General features: G+C 38.3%; 1 protein-coding gene across 1 annotated transcript in view; it reads right to left on the bottom strand.

Moving 5' to 3' along the window:
• The window catches only part of LOC117288852 (C-Maf-inducing protein-like), a 92,496-nt gene continuing 78,052 nt past the window's right edge, over positions 1-14,444 (bottom strand). The window contains exons 9-16 of the mRNA XM_033769704.1: positions 13,318-13,383; positions 11,775-11,801; positions 9,552-9,708; positions 7,768-7,884; positions 6,579-6,719; positions 5,674-5,868; positions 4,785-4,961; positions 1-2,605 (exon numbers count right to left, since the gene is read on the bottom strand). Of these exons, the coding sequence (XP_033625595.1) occupies positions 2,555-2,605; positions 4,785-4,961; positions 5,674-5,868; positions 6,579-6,719; positions 7,768-7,884; positions 9,552-9,708; positions 11,775-11,801; positions 13,318-13,383 (931 nt within the window). The 3' untranslated portion in view covers positions 1-2,554. The remainder of the gene's footprint in view (positions 2,606-4,784; positions 4,962-5,673; positions 5,869-6,578; positions 6,720-7,767; positions 7,885-9,551; positions 9,709-11,774; positions 11,802-13,317; positions 13,384-14,444) is intronic.

Here is a 14,444-nt window from a genome sequence, read left to right as displayed (position 1 = left end):
TGTGAGGTTGAATTCGATATTTCAAATTACATTGTCAACATCTAATACAAAAATTTACATATTTTTCATTCTTTTTTTTCTTTTTCCATGTTTAAAATACTTTTAAATATAGGTGGCAACTTGCTGACTTACACATATTTTTGAGCATTACAAATACTTGTACGATGCATTTATTATACAGGCTTAAAGTAACATGGGAATTCATCTTATACAGCTGCTGCTTACAGAGCAATTATTCTCTAAGCAGATTAAATGTTGCTGACCGATTAACTTTGCATACAAAATGTAAAACAGACCTTGCTCGGTAGTCTGCTTGTAAAATGCTAAGTTAAATGACTTACATGTATAGCTGTGTAAAAAATAGTTCCAGCTCAATTCTATTTCGACACTCTCACACTTTTTGTAAAGCTTAAAAAGTAGAGTTGTAAAATTTGTTAATAGCAACTTACATGTAGCTTTCAGTGGTGGAATTTACATCTTTAAACCACAGATGTAGCAGAGATTTTTCATCCTTGCTTTATTTTCTGTGTGATTTCTTCTTAAACAAGGCTTGCGTTGAGACCCCACATGTTTATAATGGAGTCATACCAAAATAGTCTGCATTCATTATATGCACCCAACATTTTAAAGCTCCTTTAAGCAAGTACAAAAATCCTCTTTAGTCTGCTACTTAATAAGTTACAAGAAATTTGGAGGTTGAAATTCAATGGTCGCTCCATTTCTTTTCAGTAGCTTGGGTCAAAACAAGAAAAAATCACTGGAGTGGGATTTGAACCAATGACCTCCAGCTTACTGTACTGGCGCCCTACCAACTGAGCTATCTAGCCCTTTGTTGGTGGTCTCTCTGTGAGTCAATTTGTTTGGGGTGCTGAGCAAGCCCGTTTAGAGGTCTGATTACACAAAGCTAGCTCAAGCAAATTCCCATTCATATTGCTCTTTGTCTCTTAGTTTGCCAGACAGATCAAAACCAACCAGACTTATTCATCTGGTCCTGTCTAGTAACTCCGAACATTACTCCAAAAAATATAACCTTAGAGATGGTACAATATTGGTATTCTAGAATGGGTCTGATCATTCCAACAATTTTTTTGGGGGGGAAACAAAATAAATAAATAAATAAAGCAGAAACAAAACAAGAAAATCATATAGTCCCAGGATGGTAGAGTTGCCTGGTGTCACTGGCACACAATTTAAAATGCTTTCCCAAATTAAATAATGACCTTACTTGATACCAAAACTATTCATAGATAACCTTTCACCTTTCAGTAGAAAAAAAAATTCAATATCCCACAAAAATTAAATAAAACCTTGCATTTAATTGCATTATTCTGTTTGTAGTTCAGTTTAATATTTCAGTGAAGGTAAAATTTGGGATGATTGAACCATTCTAAAGACCAGTATTGTACCTTCTGCTAACGAGTGTCTCAAAATGGCCGACAAAACAAACACGGAGTATAGAGGGCCACAAAAGTAGATTATTTCCAATATTTGTGCCTGGAAACCCTAACAATGTTTGCACATATCATACGTCATCTTCCAAAACGTTAAACAAAATCCATTCCTTGCAGCCTTGCAGCGTGTATTAGTGAGTTTACACCTTAAAGCACATCTCGATGGCCCAACAATCTGGGCGTCCCTTTATGTCCAATTTCGACACTTAACATTTCATAGTTTGTGTGCACAAAATTACATAATTATCTTGCACTAAATAATAATTATTATATACAGTTTAGTCATAAGTAAGGTGCAAAAACCACACAAACAATTGACTAGCATTTCATGAGCATTTTGATGTGGCCTTCAACCATAATGAACCATGCAGCAATGCAGTCTTTGATGACCCCCCCCCCAATCCAAAGCTCCATCGCCCCGCCCCCAGTAATCCTCATCCTCGAATCAAACTGTTTGGAATCAGTGAAGTAAGAGCTAATTCTACTTAATACTTGTGTGTAAAATGGATAAATGTGTGCGAATGTTTGCAACAACAGAAGCATCTGTCCAGCAGAATGCAATGTGAGGGAGGTCAAATGTCATCTCTATGAACTCTGACCAGATCCGCCATCGACCGACCGACCGACCGCCTGGGCTTAAAAGCAGGAAGATGTACCTTTAGAATAATTTGTTGCGTCTAAATAATAACAATACAATGCTTAGAAAACCTTTCTCCAAATAAACTTAAACAAATAAATAAATGAACAAGTCAAATCAAAACAAAAAATATAAAGAAGCTGCATTTTTAACGCAACTTTTTGACTGTTTTTACCCAGTGTCTGACAGAATGGAAAATTGTCATAATTTGTCTTTATTATGACTTTATTTACACTGTTTTTTTTCTTTGATATTCGCGGCTGGGTTACTCACACCTAACCAGGGTATTGATATAAATCCTTAACTCAATGCGACTCATCAATGGTCGCAGTGCCACAAGGTGTAATCAAGAACTGGTACCTCTTCAGACTGGTGCCTATCCAGGGAGACATATCCAGGTTGTATACTAAGTTGAGGTACTCATTCAGATCAGATGGCCAGTAACCTGAGAGTTGCTCCAGCAAAGTCAGGCATCAGTGTACCTCGTATCAATCGTCTTCAGATCAGGCAAGTTGCCCTAATCAAAGAAAGAAAGAAAAACAGCATTAACTAAATGATATGCAAACAAAACCAATATTTACTGAAGTTACCTCAAATGTCAATCCAGAGCCTAACTTCATAGGCTCTGAGTATTTCTAAATTCTGCACTTATGACCAACACTCTTCCCTTACAGGGTAAGCACTAAATTTCTTTCCTAGCTGTGCAAACTTGGAATACTTAGGACGCGTTTGATGAGCTTCCCTGTGTCGACCCTGCGGTGCTCACTCAGGTTGAGCTCCCCACAAGAGCCAATCGAACGATCACTTACCCTCTCGTGGTGACGTCATGCACCTCGGGCCAGCCCAAAGTGACCCGTTCCACAAGCAGGGCACTGGGGGCTGACCCGGGTGAGCCTCTGGAATGAAGTCAAAGCTATTCGCACGTACTGGGGGCAGATTGGGGTCGACCCAGGGAAGTTAATCGAATGCACCCTTATAGTTGCGCTAAATAATTGCCTGTTAACCTGTAATATGGTTACATCAAGCCCTGGTTTACAAGATGTTAAATATGCATCGGGCACAAAGAATATTAATTTTGGTTTTTACCCATACACCGATGTGTGTTTAATAGCACTGTATACTCAGTACTTTCCCCAGTCCTGTGAAAAAAATATCACAGGCATGTTACTCGGGTGGGATTCGAACCCACGACCCTTGCAATTCTAGAGCAGTGTCTTACCAACTAGACTACCGAGATTGCCCGGTAGCTAGAGGCAGTTCAAATCCTATGTTTTGGCGGCGGGTAACCGCAACAATATAAGAGATGTTAAATTTGCATCGGGGACAAAGAATGTAATTTTTGGTTTTTACCCATAAACTGATGTGTGTTTAGTAGCACCGTATACTCAGTTACTCAGTACTTTCGCGAGTCCTGTGAAAAAGCCCTGGTTTGTTCACTTACAGTAAAGCAGAGCCATGCAATCTGGCCCAGGATGTACCACTGGAAAGTAACCACCGTACGTACTGTACAGCTTATAATTATACTGTGACCAGGGCTCAAGGGTGTGGAAAATACCAAACAAGCTGCACTATTATTGGCGCGTTCGATTAGCTTCCCTGGGTCGACCCCGATCTGCCTTCGGTACGTTCGAATAGCTTTGACTTCATTCCAGGGGCTCACCAGGGTTGGCCGCAAGTGCCCTGCTTGGGGAACGGGTCGCTTGGGGCTGGCACAAGGTGCATGACGTCACCATGACAGGGCGAGTGATCGTTCGAATCCTATGCATAGGATTAGCTCATGTCAGTGGCTCACCCGAATGAGCACCGCGGGGTCCACACAGGGAAGCTAATTGAATGCACCCAACGTAATCTTTGAAATCTGTCCAACTAGAAGTAGTGCCAATATTATAGAAGAATGCCAGAGTAAATATGAGAGAGGACTAAAGCTCTGACAACATAATAAAGAGTATCCTTGTCAAGGTACCTTTTGATTCTCCTTATGTTTTGTCATTGAAATTTGGTTGATTGGCAGAGGCTATTGTTTGCTCATTGTACATGAAATTATTACTCCTAATAATATTTTTATTAGATTTCGCCTATTTTAAAATCACAAGGCCACGGACAGCCACTTCAAGGTGAGAGCTACACTTAAAGGCAGTGGACACTATTGGTAATTGTCAAAGACTAGCCTTCACAGTTGGTGTAACTCAACATACGCATAATATAACAAACCTGTGAAAATTTGAGCTCAATCGGTCATCACAGTTGCGAGATAATAATGAAAGAAGAAAACACCCTTGTCACACGAAGTTGTGTGCGTTTCGATGGTTGATTTCGAGACCTCAAGTTCTAAACTTGAGGTCTCGAAATCAAATTCGTGGAAAATTACTTCTTTCTCCAAAACTATGGCACTTTAGAGGGAGCTGTTTCTCACAATGTTTTATACCACCAACCTCTCCCCATTACTTGTCACCAAGAAAGGTTTTATGCGAACAATTATTTTGAGTAATTACCAATAGTGTCCACTGCCTTTAACTGTCACCAGGGGCATAATGCCACCTACTCCTGGGGCTGAAACAGGGTTACCCCCTTCACAGTCTGTAAGGATGTTGGCAATGGTATCATCCACAAGGAGCCTGGCTGGCAGAGCAGACCTGGCAGAATGCACTATAAATCAATGATTCCTAATCTAGGAACAGACTCTGTTGTGTACCTACCAGGAGTAATCTGCAGGTGCGTGTAGTCAGAGGGGTACTGTTCAGATTCAGATGGTTGAGCTTCTTCAAGTCTGTCAGGCAGCGCAACCCTTCATCAGTCACCTGGGTCTCACACAGATTGAGGCTCTCAAGACAATGCATGTGCTCTGTGATCAACTCCAGACCGCTGTCACCAAACTAATCAAGAGAAAACATGCCTTGTCAATAATGGTGCCCTTTTATTGAATGGTACCCTTAAGGTAACAACAAAAAGTCCTCCAAATCAAGCCTTGCAGGGGGCCACTTTGAGCAAGTTCGAGTGGGCACATTAGTCGACCCATGGCTGACTACTGACCAGCACCATACATGGCAGTGAAACACTCATTCGAATGACTCATTTGGAAGTCTAGTCAACCTTCCGTCTTTTCACTACAGTGTCATTGGTTCCCTTCTGCGCTTTACACGTGTTAGAATTGCACATGCTGTTGGGACCAGTGAAGAAACCATAGGTGCTTGAGGCTGGTTCCAAATGGTCGACCACATGTGTAAAGCGCCGAAGGGTCAACCTCAGTGGTCGACCAATGGTCGACCAGCCTGGTTTTGAGTGCAAATGGTCAACGTTTAGTTAACCATTGTGCACACTCGAACTTCCTCTTTGCTGCAGGGTCAATTTGCAGGTCAACTTTGTAGGGGTTTGACTTTGTAGGGGGGTACTTTACTAAGAGGGAACCCTACCGAGAGGGGAATCTGTATGGGGAGAGGACAACTTTACCAAAGGTCAATGAGGGGTGACTTTGTAGGGGTGATTTTGTCAGGGGTGATTCAGTCAGTGGCGATTTTACTAGGAAGCAACGCTGCAGAGAGCGACGTTGCTAGGGGGCAATATGACTGGGTTACTACATGTACTCACCTGGGTTGACCAGAGATTTAATGTCTTGAGATTGGGCAGCTTAATGAGTGTTTCAGCACATCCACTGGTTACGTGGGTGAAGGCAAGGTTCAGACACTCCAGGTTACCCAATGGCCCTGAGCTGAAGAGTTGAGCAACGTCCACATCCGTGGACTTAGAGGGCAGAGACAATGCGTTGGGACCTCCTTTCTCTTGCTGTGTGGAGAGTGTCAAGGGGGTGTTCAAAGGTTAATTTTGTATACATTTGTACATTGAATTGCTTAAACCTTGCAAGTTGGGAAAACCATCTTGAAATAATACCTCCAATGAGTACTAAAGCAGCATACAGTCTAGCTTTTCTGTAGAGGACAACTAAAATGTTGTGCCCTTTCACCATTGGTTTGTCCAAAACCACCAAAATAACTAACGGCACCCACAGCAAATTCTGCGTTTTGCTGTGGTGCCCTCCAAAATGAACTCTTTCTTCATAGAGGTGCCCCTTACCAGAGTGTTTTGCAGGCAGTGCTCGTTGGGCACTAGTCTTTTTTTAAATAGTGCCTGGTTACAGCGCCCTCTCTAGACGTGAACCGTGAATAGCAACTAATGAACTTCCTATCTTTTCCAAATTTTCTTATCCTATTTCACATTTAAGACCGAGGTGCGCTATAAAGCACATATTGACTGGCATAATTCGGTAACTAGTGTACGTCTATTCGGGCTTGTTAGTGACCAGAAGAGGGACCTATTCGGCCGAGGGAAATAGGTCCCTCTTCTGGTCACTCAAAGTCCCTCAGGGGAATAGACGTACACCAGTTACCTCATTGCCAGTCAATATGTGTATAATAGTCACGACTTCAACACTAATCGCACAAATTAGCCACAAATTAGCCACATCTAATGATAAAGAAATTTGTAGACAAGCTCACCAGCTGCTTGAGAGCCGTTTGCTTTTCGCAGAGTTGCATGTACGTCTCTAATCCCTCGGATGTACTCTTGAGTGTCTGGGTTACCTGCATACATGCCTCTTCATCAGGCAGGATATCCAACTCTAACATCAGACAAAGCATCTATAACAACACACAAATCAAAATAGGCATCTTAAAGGATTCACATACTTTTTCAAAATGTCCACAGATTTACATTAACACGATTTGAAGATAATGATAGTAGAAAGCTTCCCTTCAATTAACTTCCTAAGGTGGTGTAGTTTTTGAGAAATGAGTAAAACGAGTCACAAAATAGTTTTCATCTCAGTGCGATTTATTTTAGCATGCAAAAACGTATTTATAGTTATGGCGATGGTGTTATAACATGTAAACCACAACACAGCATAACTGTTAAATATGTTTTTACATGCTGAAACTGAGAAACCAATTATTTTTGTGACATTGTTTTACTCATTTCTAAAACAAATTCAGCACCTCATTACCTAAGTAATATTTATGTAATGGTAGCTTTCTACTATCATTACCTTCAAACCTTTGTCCAAAAATAAAATACACAATAACAAGCCATCTAAGAAATTCATGGGATATAAATAAAATCATTGACAAACATTAGCGCAACCTTCCAACTCAATGATTACATTTATTCTTCCCTGCCGACTCAGACCTTGATTAAAAATAATTTTTTGCTAAAAATAAGTATTTATTTTACAGCCTGTCCCAGCGGTTTATTTTGCAAATCATGACTCTGACTGAGTCGAGGTAACCACAGGGTATTCTGGGCAGATATGAACACGCAATGTATCCACATCGGGAAAGGAAACTTCAGAACATTAAGTAGAAGAACGATTCTTCTTAATATAAAATGTCAATCACAAAACTCCATATAATATCACATCATCCAATAATAAGTCAAGTAAGTCAAAATAGAATTAGCGGTTGCAAACAGCTTGCCAACCAAATGGAACGATAGTATATATAAAAATAGTTAATAGCCTGCATTTCGGCGTAAGCAGAGTCTTTCTGAAAATAAATCCTTTATTATTGTATCTACATGTATTGCTTTTAATATTTCATTTCATTGTCTTATGATACAAGTTTGGCATTCTTGCTCCTACATTATACGCTACATATAAATGTCCCCGATCATTAATCAAGAAACTGCACATACCTCTATGCAGGTTTGATTTCTTCTCAGGGCTAGAAGTTGAATTGGTTCAAAGAGGCGAGGAGTAATGGACAACAGGAAACGACGTCGTCTGCAGCAACAGCTAATCAACTTCTGGAGCTACAAATGTTTATCATAACATACATGTATATTGGTAATTAGTCTTTTTCAGGCCTTAACTTTCATTATTGGAGGGGGGGGGCGCATATTCGTTTCCCTCTGGTAAAGGGCACTTCTATGAGAAAAATTCAAATTATATTGGAACCTTGCAAAGGAAACCACAGCAAAAGCAAATGGCAGCACAGCAATTGTCGTGGGTTATTTTGAGCCCTTTCTGTATAACAGCATACATGTAACTCTGCACCCTTTGTTGAAAGTTATGTATTTTTTTTAGTATTTATTTATTTATTTATTTATTTTTATTTTTTTTTTTGGGGGGGGGGGGGGGGGTCCGGGGCAGATATACTTCAACATACAGTAAAATGCTGCAATAACAAACACCGAAATAACAAACAATTGGCTAAAACTAAAACTTTTGTGTGCACTAAACAAAAGGAACACTGTTACTAGAAGTAGACTTCTTCTTTTTTTCTTTTTTTCAGATCATGGAGTGAGCGTCTGAATAAAAAAAGGCTTTATGTCTTAAAATAACAGAATTTGTTGTTTGAGCCGGGCTTTTGAGCGCCGCTATGTGAAGTTAATTTGATGGATCCCATAGTTTTCACTCACGCAGCGTTTTACTGTAGTGAGATACTCATTTCCAGAGTATTCAGCATTCATTTTGATCATTCTTCCAACTTTAGTTATTTACTTGGTTGTTACATTTAGAAGCAGAGAATTTTCTCTAAATATTAACTACAAGTCTTAATTGAGTGGGTAATGAGGCAAAAGGATTAATCTGAAATGTTGTTATTTGTTTCGGAACAATTAAAACATTTCGCTTTTGGATTACAGATCCTTCTAGCATTTCCCATGTGAGATTATTTTCGGTCATTAAAAATATTTTGTTGTACATGGAACTCAGTTTGGACACCACTTAAAAGATGTTTTCTCGTTGACCAGAATTTAATGGCTCATTATTGTTTACGACCGTGTTTCTTAGACGCAATTGGACTGTTGGAAAGTGGTTATAAATGTAAGAAGGGAATCAATGTGTGGTAAAGGTTTTCAACTATTGGTTTAAACCTGCCGAGGCCTCGTTCTTGATAATTTGACCGAGACGAAGTCGAGACAAATTATCAAGAACCAGGCCTCAACAAGTTTAAACCACAAGTTGAAAACCGATTCAACACACTTTGATTCCCATTCATAAATACCTTTAAGGTCAAAAAACATCAACACTTTTTGGTCAAAAAGTAAAATAAATGCAAAAGTTATAATTGTTCAATGATTGCTTTCAACGCAACACCCCTCCAGCTATGAAATGGTAAGGCCCTCAGGTAAACAACTCCTAATAAGGAGATTGCTGCGCGCTTCGCGCATATCACGTGATGTGGCACAACTGTTCCAGCCGTTGCTCTTGACCAGTCGGAATGAAGAGACTGTCTTATACGCACAGGTGCAAGCTCGCGTGTCATGCCCATGTTTCAACACCTTTTACTGGTGTTGTATCATCTGTTCAAACACCCCCATGTGATGCCCTCTCGACCAATCAGAATGGATAAACTCATTTGTAAATGTTGGTCTGATGTGACTCTGGAGCACCTGTCTGAACCAGGTGTAAGGACATGGTTCAATTCCATAATGTCCCATGAAACTCATGGCTTTAATGCTTCATAGGTACCTACCATCTGGGAGAAGATCTGTCCCACATCATCACAAGCCACCCCTCCTGGGCAGAAGAGATCCAGCCAACCAGCTTTACCGTCCCTCACTCCACAAACCGCTGTGTGTACCTCACATCGATCATCCGCTGCAAACTTACTGATGATCTGACTCAGAGCTCTACAGAAAACAACAACAACAAGTTAAATTTGCATCAGAGATGAAGAATATTATTTGGTTTCATACTAACACTTAGTTGCAGTGGTTTCCCAAAGTCCTGTCTTAAAAATCCACATGCTTATTACTCAGGTGGGACTAAAACTGCTGTATGACAGTTGGTCTAACAACAATGGCGACCTTTGCCATTCTGGAGCAGATGTCTAACCAACTAGACCATTGAGATTGCCCCGTAACTATAGAGTTAGTGAATCTATCAAAGAAGTACTTTATTATTAAGCGAGGTAGGTAAGCACCTCTTCCCCCGACTAAAGAGTGGGTACAGTTTGGAAAGGTTAGGACAACAAGAACCTTAATTACCAAGGCTACCTGTCAAGGGATGTTGATGTTGTAGGAACCCATTAACCTGTCTAAAGAATTGGTACTTATCAGTTTAAAAAGGTTTAGGGCTACAAGAACCTTGGTTGTCAAGGCTACCTCATCTGTCAAGAGAGGTTTATTCAGTAGGCACCCACACACTTGCCTGAAGAATGGGTATGGAAAAGTTGGGACTGTAAGTGCCTTGACTGTCATGGTTACAGGTTCCTAAGAAGGACTACAAAGTGTCTGTCTAAACACTAAGAGGTATTTCTTAATAGCCTAAAAGACCCTGGACACTATTGGTAATTGTCAAAGACCAGTCTTCTCACTTGGTGTATCTCATCATATGCATGAAATAACAAACCTGTGAACATTTTAGCTCAATTGGTTGTCAAAGTTGCGAGATAATAATGGAAGAAAAAACACCCTTGTCACACGAAAATGTGTGCTTTCACATGATTGATTTTGAGACCTCAATATCTAATTCTGAGGTCTCAAAATCAAACTTGTGTAAAATTACTTCTTTCTCAAAAACTATTTTACTTCAGAGGGAGCTGTTTCTAACAGAGTTGTATACTACCAACAGCTCTCCCTTACTCATTACCAAGTTAGGTTTTATGCTAATAATTATTTTGAGTAATTACCAAAAGTGTCCAGTGCCTTTAAACTGGACCAAACACATCTAATCATAAAATGTATGTAACAGGAACTTCTGATCTTGATAATATTGGTTTCTCACTCAAATACTTTCCCAGTTTGCTGAGAAAGCAATACTGAAGACAATTCAAAGTATCCACTCAGGGAAGTACTTATAAAAACAATTTTGGCGAACCAAATCAACATTATTTTTTGGTACCCTAATTTCATCCGTGTTTTTTTTTTTTTTTTTTTTTTTTTTTTTTGTCGTCTTCATGTAAAAATAAACTCTTTTTATTTCTTTTTCTTTTTTTCCCAAATCAATGTGGATCTTGTATCTCTTTTGTAGTCACTAACGTCAAAAATTATTTGTGTTTTGGGGAACTTCTGATTTTTTGTTCCCAAAGTAATAAGCAACCAATCTTTAAAAGATGTTAATGTTTTTTTGTACACCGGCTCTTTTCAGAGCCAACACTCCCTCAAAACAGATATTATAACAAATTTACTATTTAGTATTTATAGTTACTTCTTATGCAAATATCTGTTTCCTACCCCCTTACTTAAGTTCATGCTAACTTCAGCTGATCCACATGAATTGAAATATTGACAGCACATTATATTCTCTCTTAAAGACAGTGGACACTATTGGTAATTGTCAAAAACCAGTCTTTCCACTTGGTGTTATCTCAAAATATGCATGAAATGACAAACCTGTGAAAATTTGAGCTCAATTGGTCGTCGAAGTTGCGAGTTAATAATGAAAGAAAAAACACCCATGTCACACGAAGTTATGTGCGTTTAGATGGTTGATTTTGAGACCTCAAGAGGTCTCGAAATCAAATTCGTGGAAAATTACTTCTTTCTCAAAAACCAAGTCACTTCAGAGGGAGCCGTTTCTCACAATGTTTTATACTATCAACCTCTCCCCATTACCTGTTACCAAGTGAGGTTTTATACTGATAATTATTTTGAGTAATTACCAATAGTGTCCACTGCCTTTAAGTAGGAGTTTCTGTAAGTCGTATTTCCCTGAAGCCCACTGACATACGCAAGGCTAGAAAGGAATTACTTACCCCGTGACACGCTTATTCTGCAGGGCCCTATGGATTGAAAAACAGTCCAAGAGAAGACATTTGAGTGCAGATAAGCATGGTGTATTATTTTAAAAGTAGGTTATCCTCCTTATGCAAGGAGCTTGCCATCCTTCCACTTTAAATGAGCAGGACAGACTCAATCTGATTCGTGTACAACGGGGACAGTATTTTTGATGTGATGATGGAAGGTGCATGAGGGATGCAATAATCCATTAAGGGGTCGGCCAACGTGATCTAAAGGATCTTAAAATTGTTCTATTTTGCGAAGCTATGCTTGCAAAAAAAATTGGGTGCAATATTAAACAGAATATTATTAAATCGGGCATCCAACATACATTTAAGGGAACAAAACTACACTGTCTTCAATGTTCAATCTTTAGGAAGCAATCTATATAAAGGGATACATGTACAGTTTGCTTCTACATGAGAATTAGGATGCCATTTTGAGAGGCTGAAATTTCCCATTTATGAATTCAGCCGGGCACTTCCAGTGCGACATTCAACACTTGGGCATGCAAATACAGCCTGAAATATTGAGATAGTATACCCAGGTGTGATAGTTTGACTTTGTAATGTCAGATCCTGCCAATAAGATTGTGCGGAATGGATTCTAATTAGGCTAGTCACATTGCCTTACAGGGTAGTCTAGGTACAAGTCACCAGCGTATGGCTATCGTATTTATTAATGTCACAATAATAAACCTTATAATGTCATCTTTAGGAGGTAAATATTACAGCTTGGCATTGGCAATAAAGGGCCTACTGCAAATAATGTTAATTTTAGTATTGAAAAAACTTAAGGTTAAGGTTGCCTCTAAACAAGTCACTTGCATATGACCTTCATTAATAAATATTAAAATGTCATTTTTCTTGAGGTAAATATCACAACTTGGCATTGACATTAAATGTGTTATTGAAGAGTATACAGTTTGAATAAAACACAATTTGATTGAGGCAAATATTTGCCACAATTCACCCCCACAGCCATCATAAAACAAATTTTAAAATGCTCTGTGATCATGCCCTTAAAAAACAGCTAAACGGAGACAATTGCTCAATTATATTTTCATTCAGGTTGTACTATTTCTGTTGCAATGACCTATACTCTATCCATGATAGCAAAGCTCATTCACAGGAACAAAGAGAGTCTGATTTCTCAATCAGCACTAACCGCGCTGTCTCTAGGGGACCATAACAAATGGTCAAGCAGATGATACAAATAGTCACACAGATAGCTTCCTTAATTAAATTAGCACAAGAGGGACAGACAACATGAAATATAAACGCTTTGTCTCTTTTCAATATTACCTGTCAAATGGCAATATTTTTTCAAATTAACTTCCAGATTTATGGGGACCATTATATTTTTTTAACCGATAGCACTTGCATCACCACTGTGATATCTGCATCACAAAGAATTCTGTGGCACCACGTTTTGTTAATGAGTTTTATCAGACGTAATATGCGTACAGAGCAACAACAAGGGGGGGGGGGGGGTTGGGGGGAGCGGATGGGTACTTACGCTCTTGGGAAGGGAATTGGTAGAAGCATTCCTGACAGAGGGGGCAGCCAGTCAACAAACCCAGCACTGTATCAAAGGAAGAAGAACACCAAACACAATTAAATAAAACAAGAGTCAATACTTTAAAGTCTATTGGGTTATTCTGAATAGTCCATGCTAAAAAAATTCATTGATTTATTAATGTTAGATAGATAGATAGATAGATAGATAGATAGATAGATAGATAGATAGATAGATAGATAGATAGATAGATAGATAGATAGATAGATAGATAGATAGATAGATAGATAGATAGATAGATAGATAGATAGATAGATAGATAGATAGATAGATAGATAGATAGATAGATAGATAGATAGATAGATAGATAGATAGATAGATAGATAGATAGATAGATAGATAGATAGATAGATAGATAGATAGATAGATAGATAGATAGATAGATAGATAGATAGATAGATAGATAGATAGATAGATAGATAGATAGATAGATAGATAGATAGATAGATAGATAGATAGATAGATAGATAGATAGATAGATAGATAGATAGATAGATAGATAGATAGATAGATAGATAGATAGATAGATAGATAGATAGATAGATAGATAGATAGATAGATAGATAGATAGATAGATAGATAGATAGATAGATAGATAGATAGATAGATAGATAGATAGATAGATAGATAGATAGATAGATAGATAGATAGATAGATAGATAGATAGATAGATAGATAGATAGATAGATAGATAGATAGATAGATAGATAGATAGATAGATAGATAGATAGATAGATAGATAGATAGATAGATAGATAGATAGATAGATAGATAGATAGATAGATAGATAGATAGATAGATAGATAGATAGATAGATAGATAGATAGATAGATAGATAGATAGATAGATAGATAGATAGATAGATAGATAGATAGATAGATAGATAGATAGATAGATAGATAGATAGATAGATAGATAGATAGATAGATAGATAGATAGATAGATAGATAGATAGATAGATAGATAGATAGATAGATAGATAGATAGATAGATAGATAGATAGATAGATAGATAGATAGATAGATAGATAGATAGATAGATAGATAGATAGATAGATAGATAGATAG

This window comes from Asterias rubens, chromosome 4, assembly GCF_902459465.1.
Source record: "Asterias rubens chromosome 4, eAstRub1.3, whole genome shotgun sequence".
In the NCBI taxonomy this organism is placed as follows: domain Eukaryota; kingdom Metazoa; phylum Echinodermata; class Asteroidea; order Forcipulatida; family Asteriidae; genus Asterias; species Asterias rubens.
This window is presented reverse-complemented; position numbering and strand designations above follow the sequence as displayed.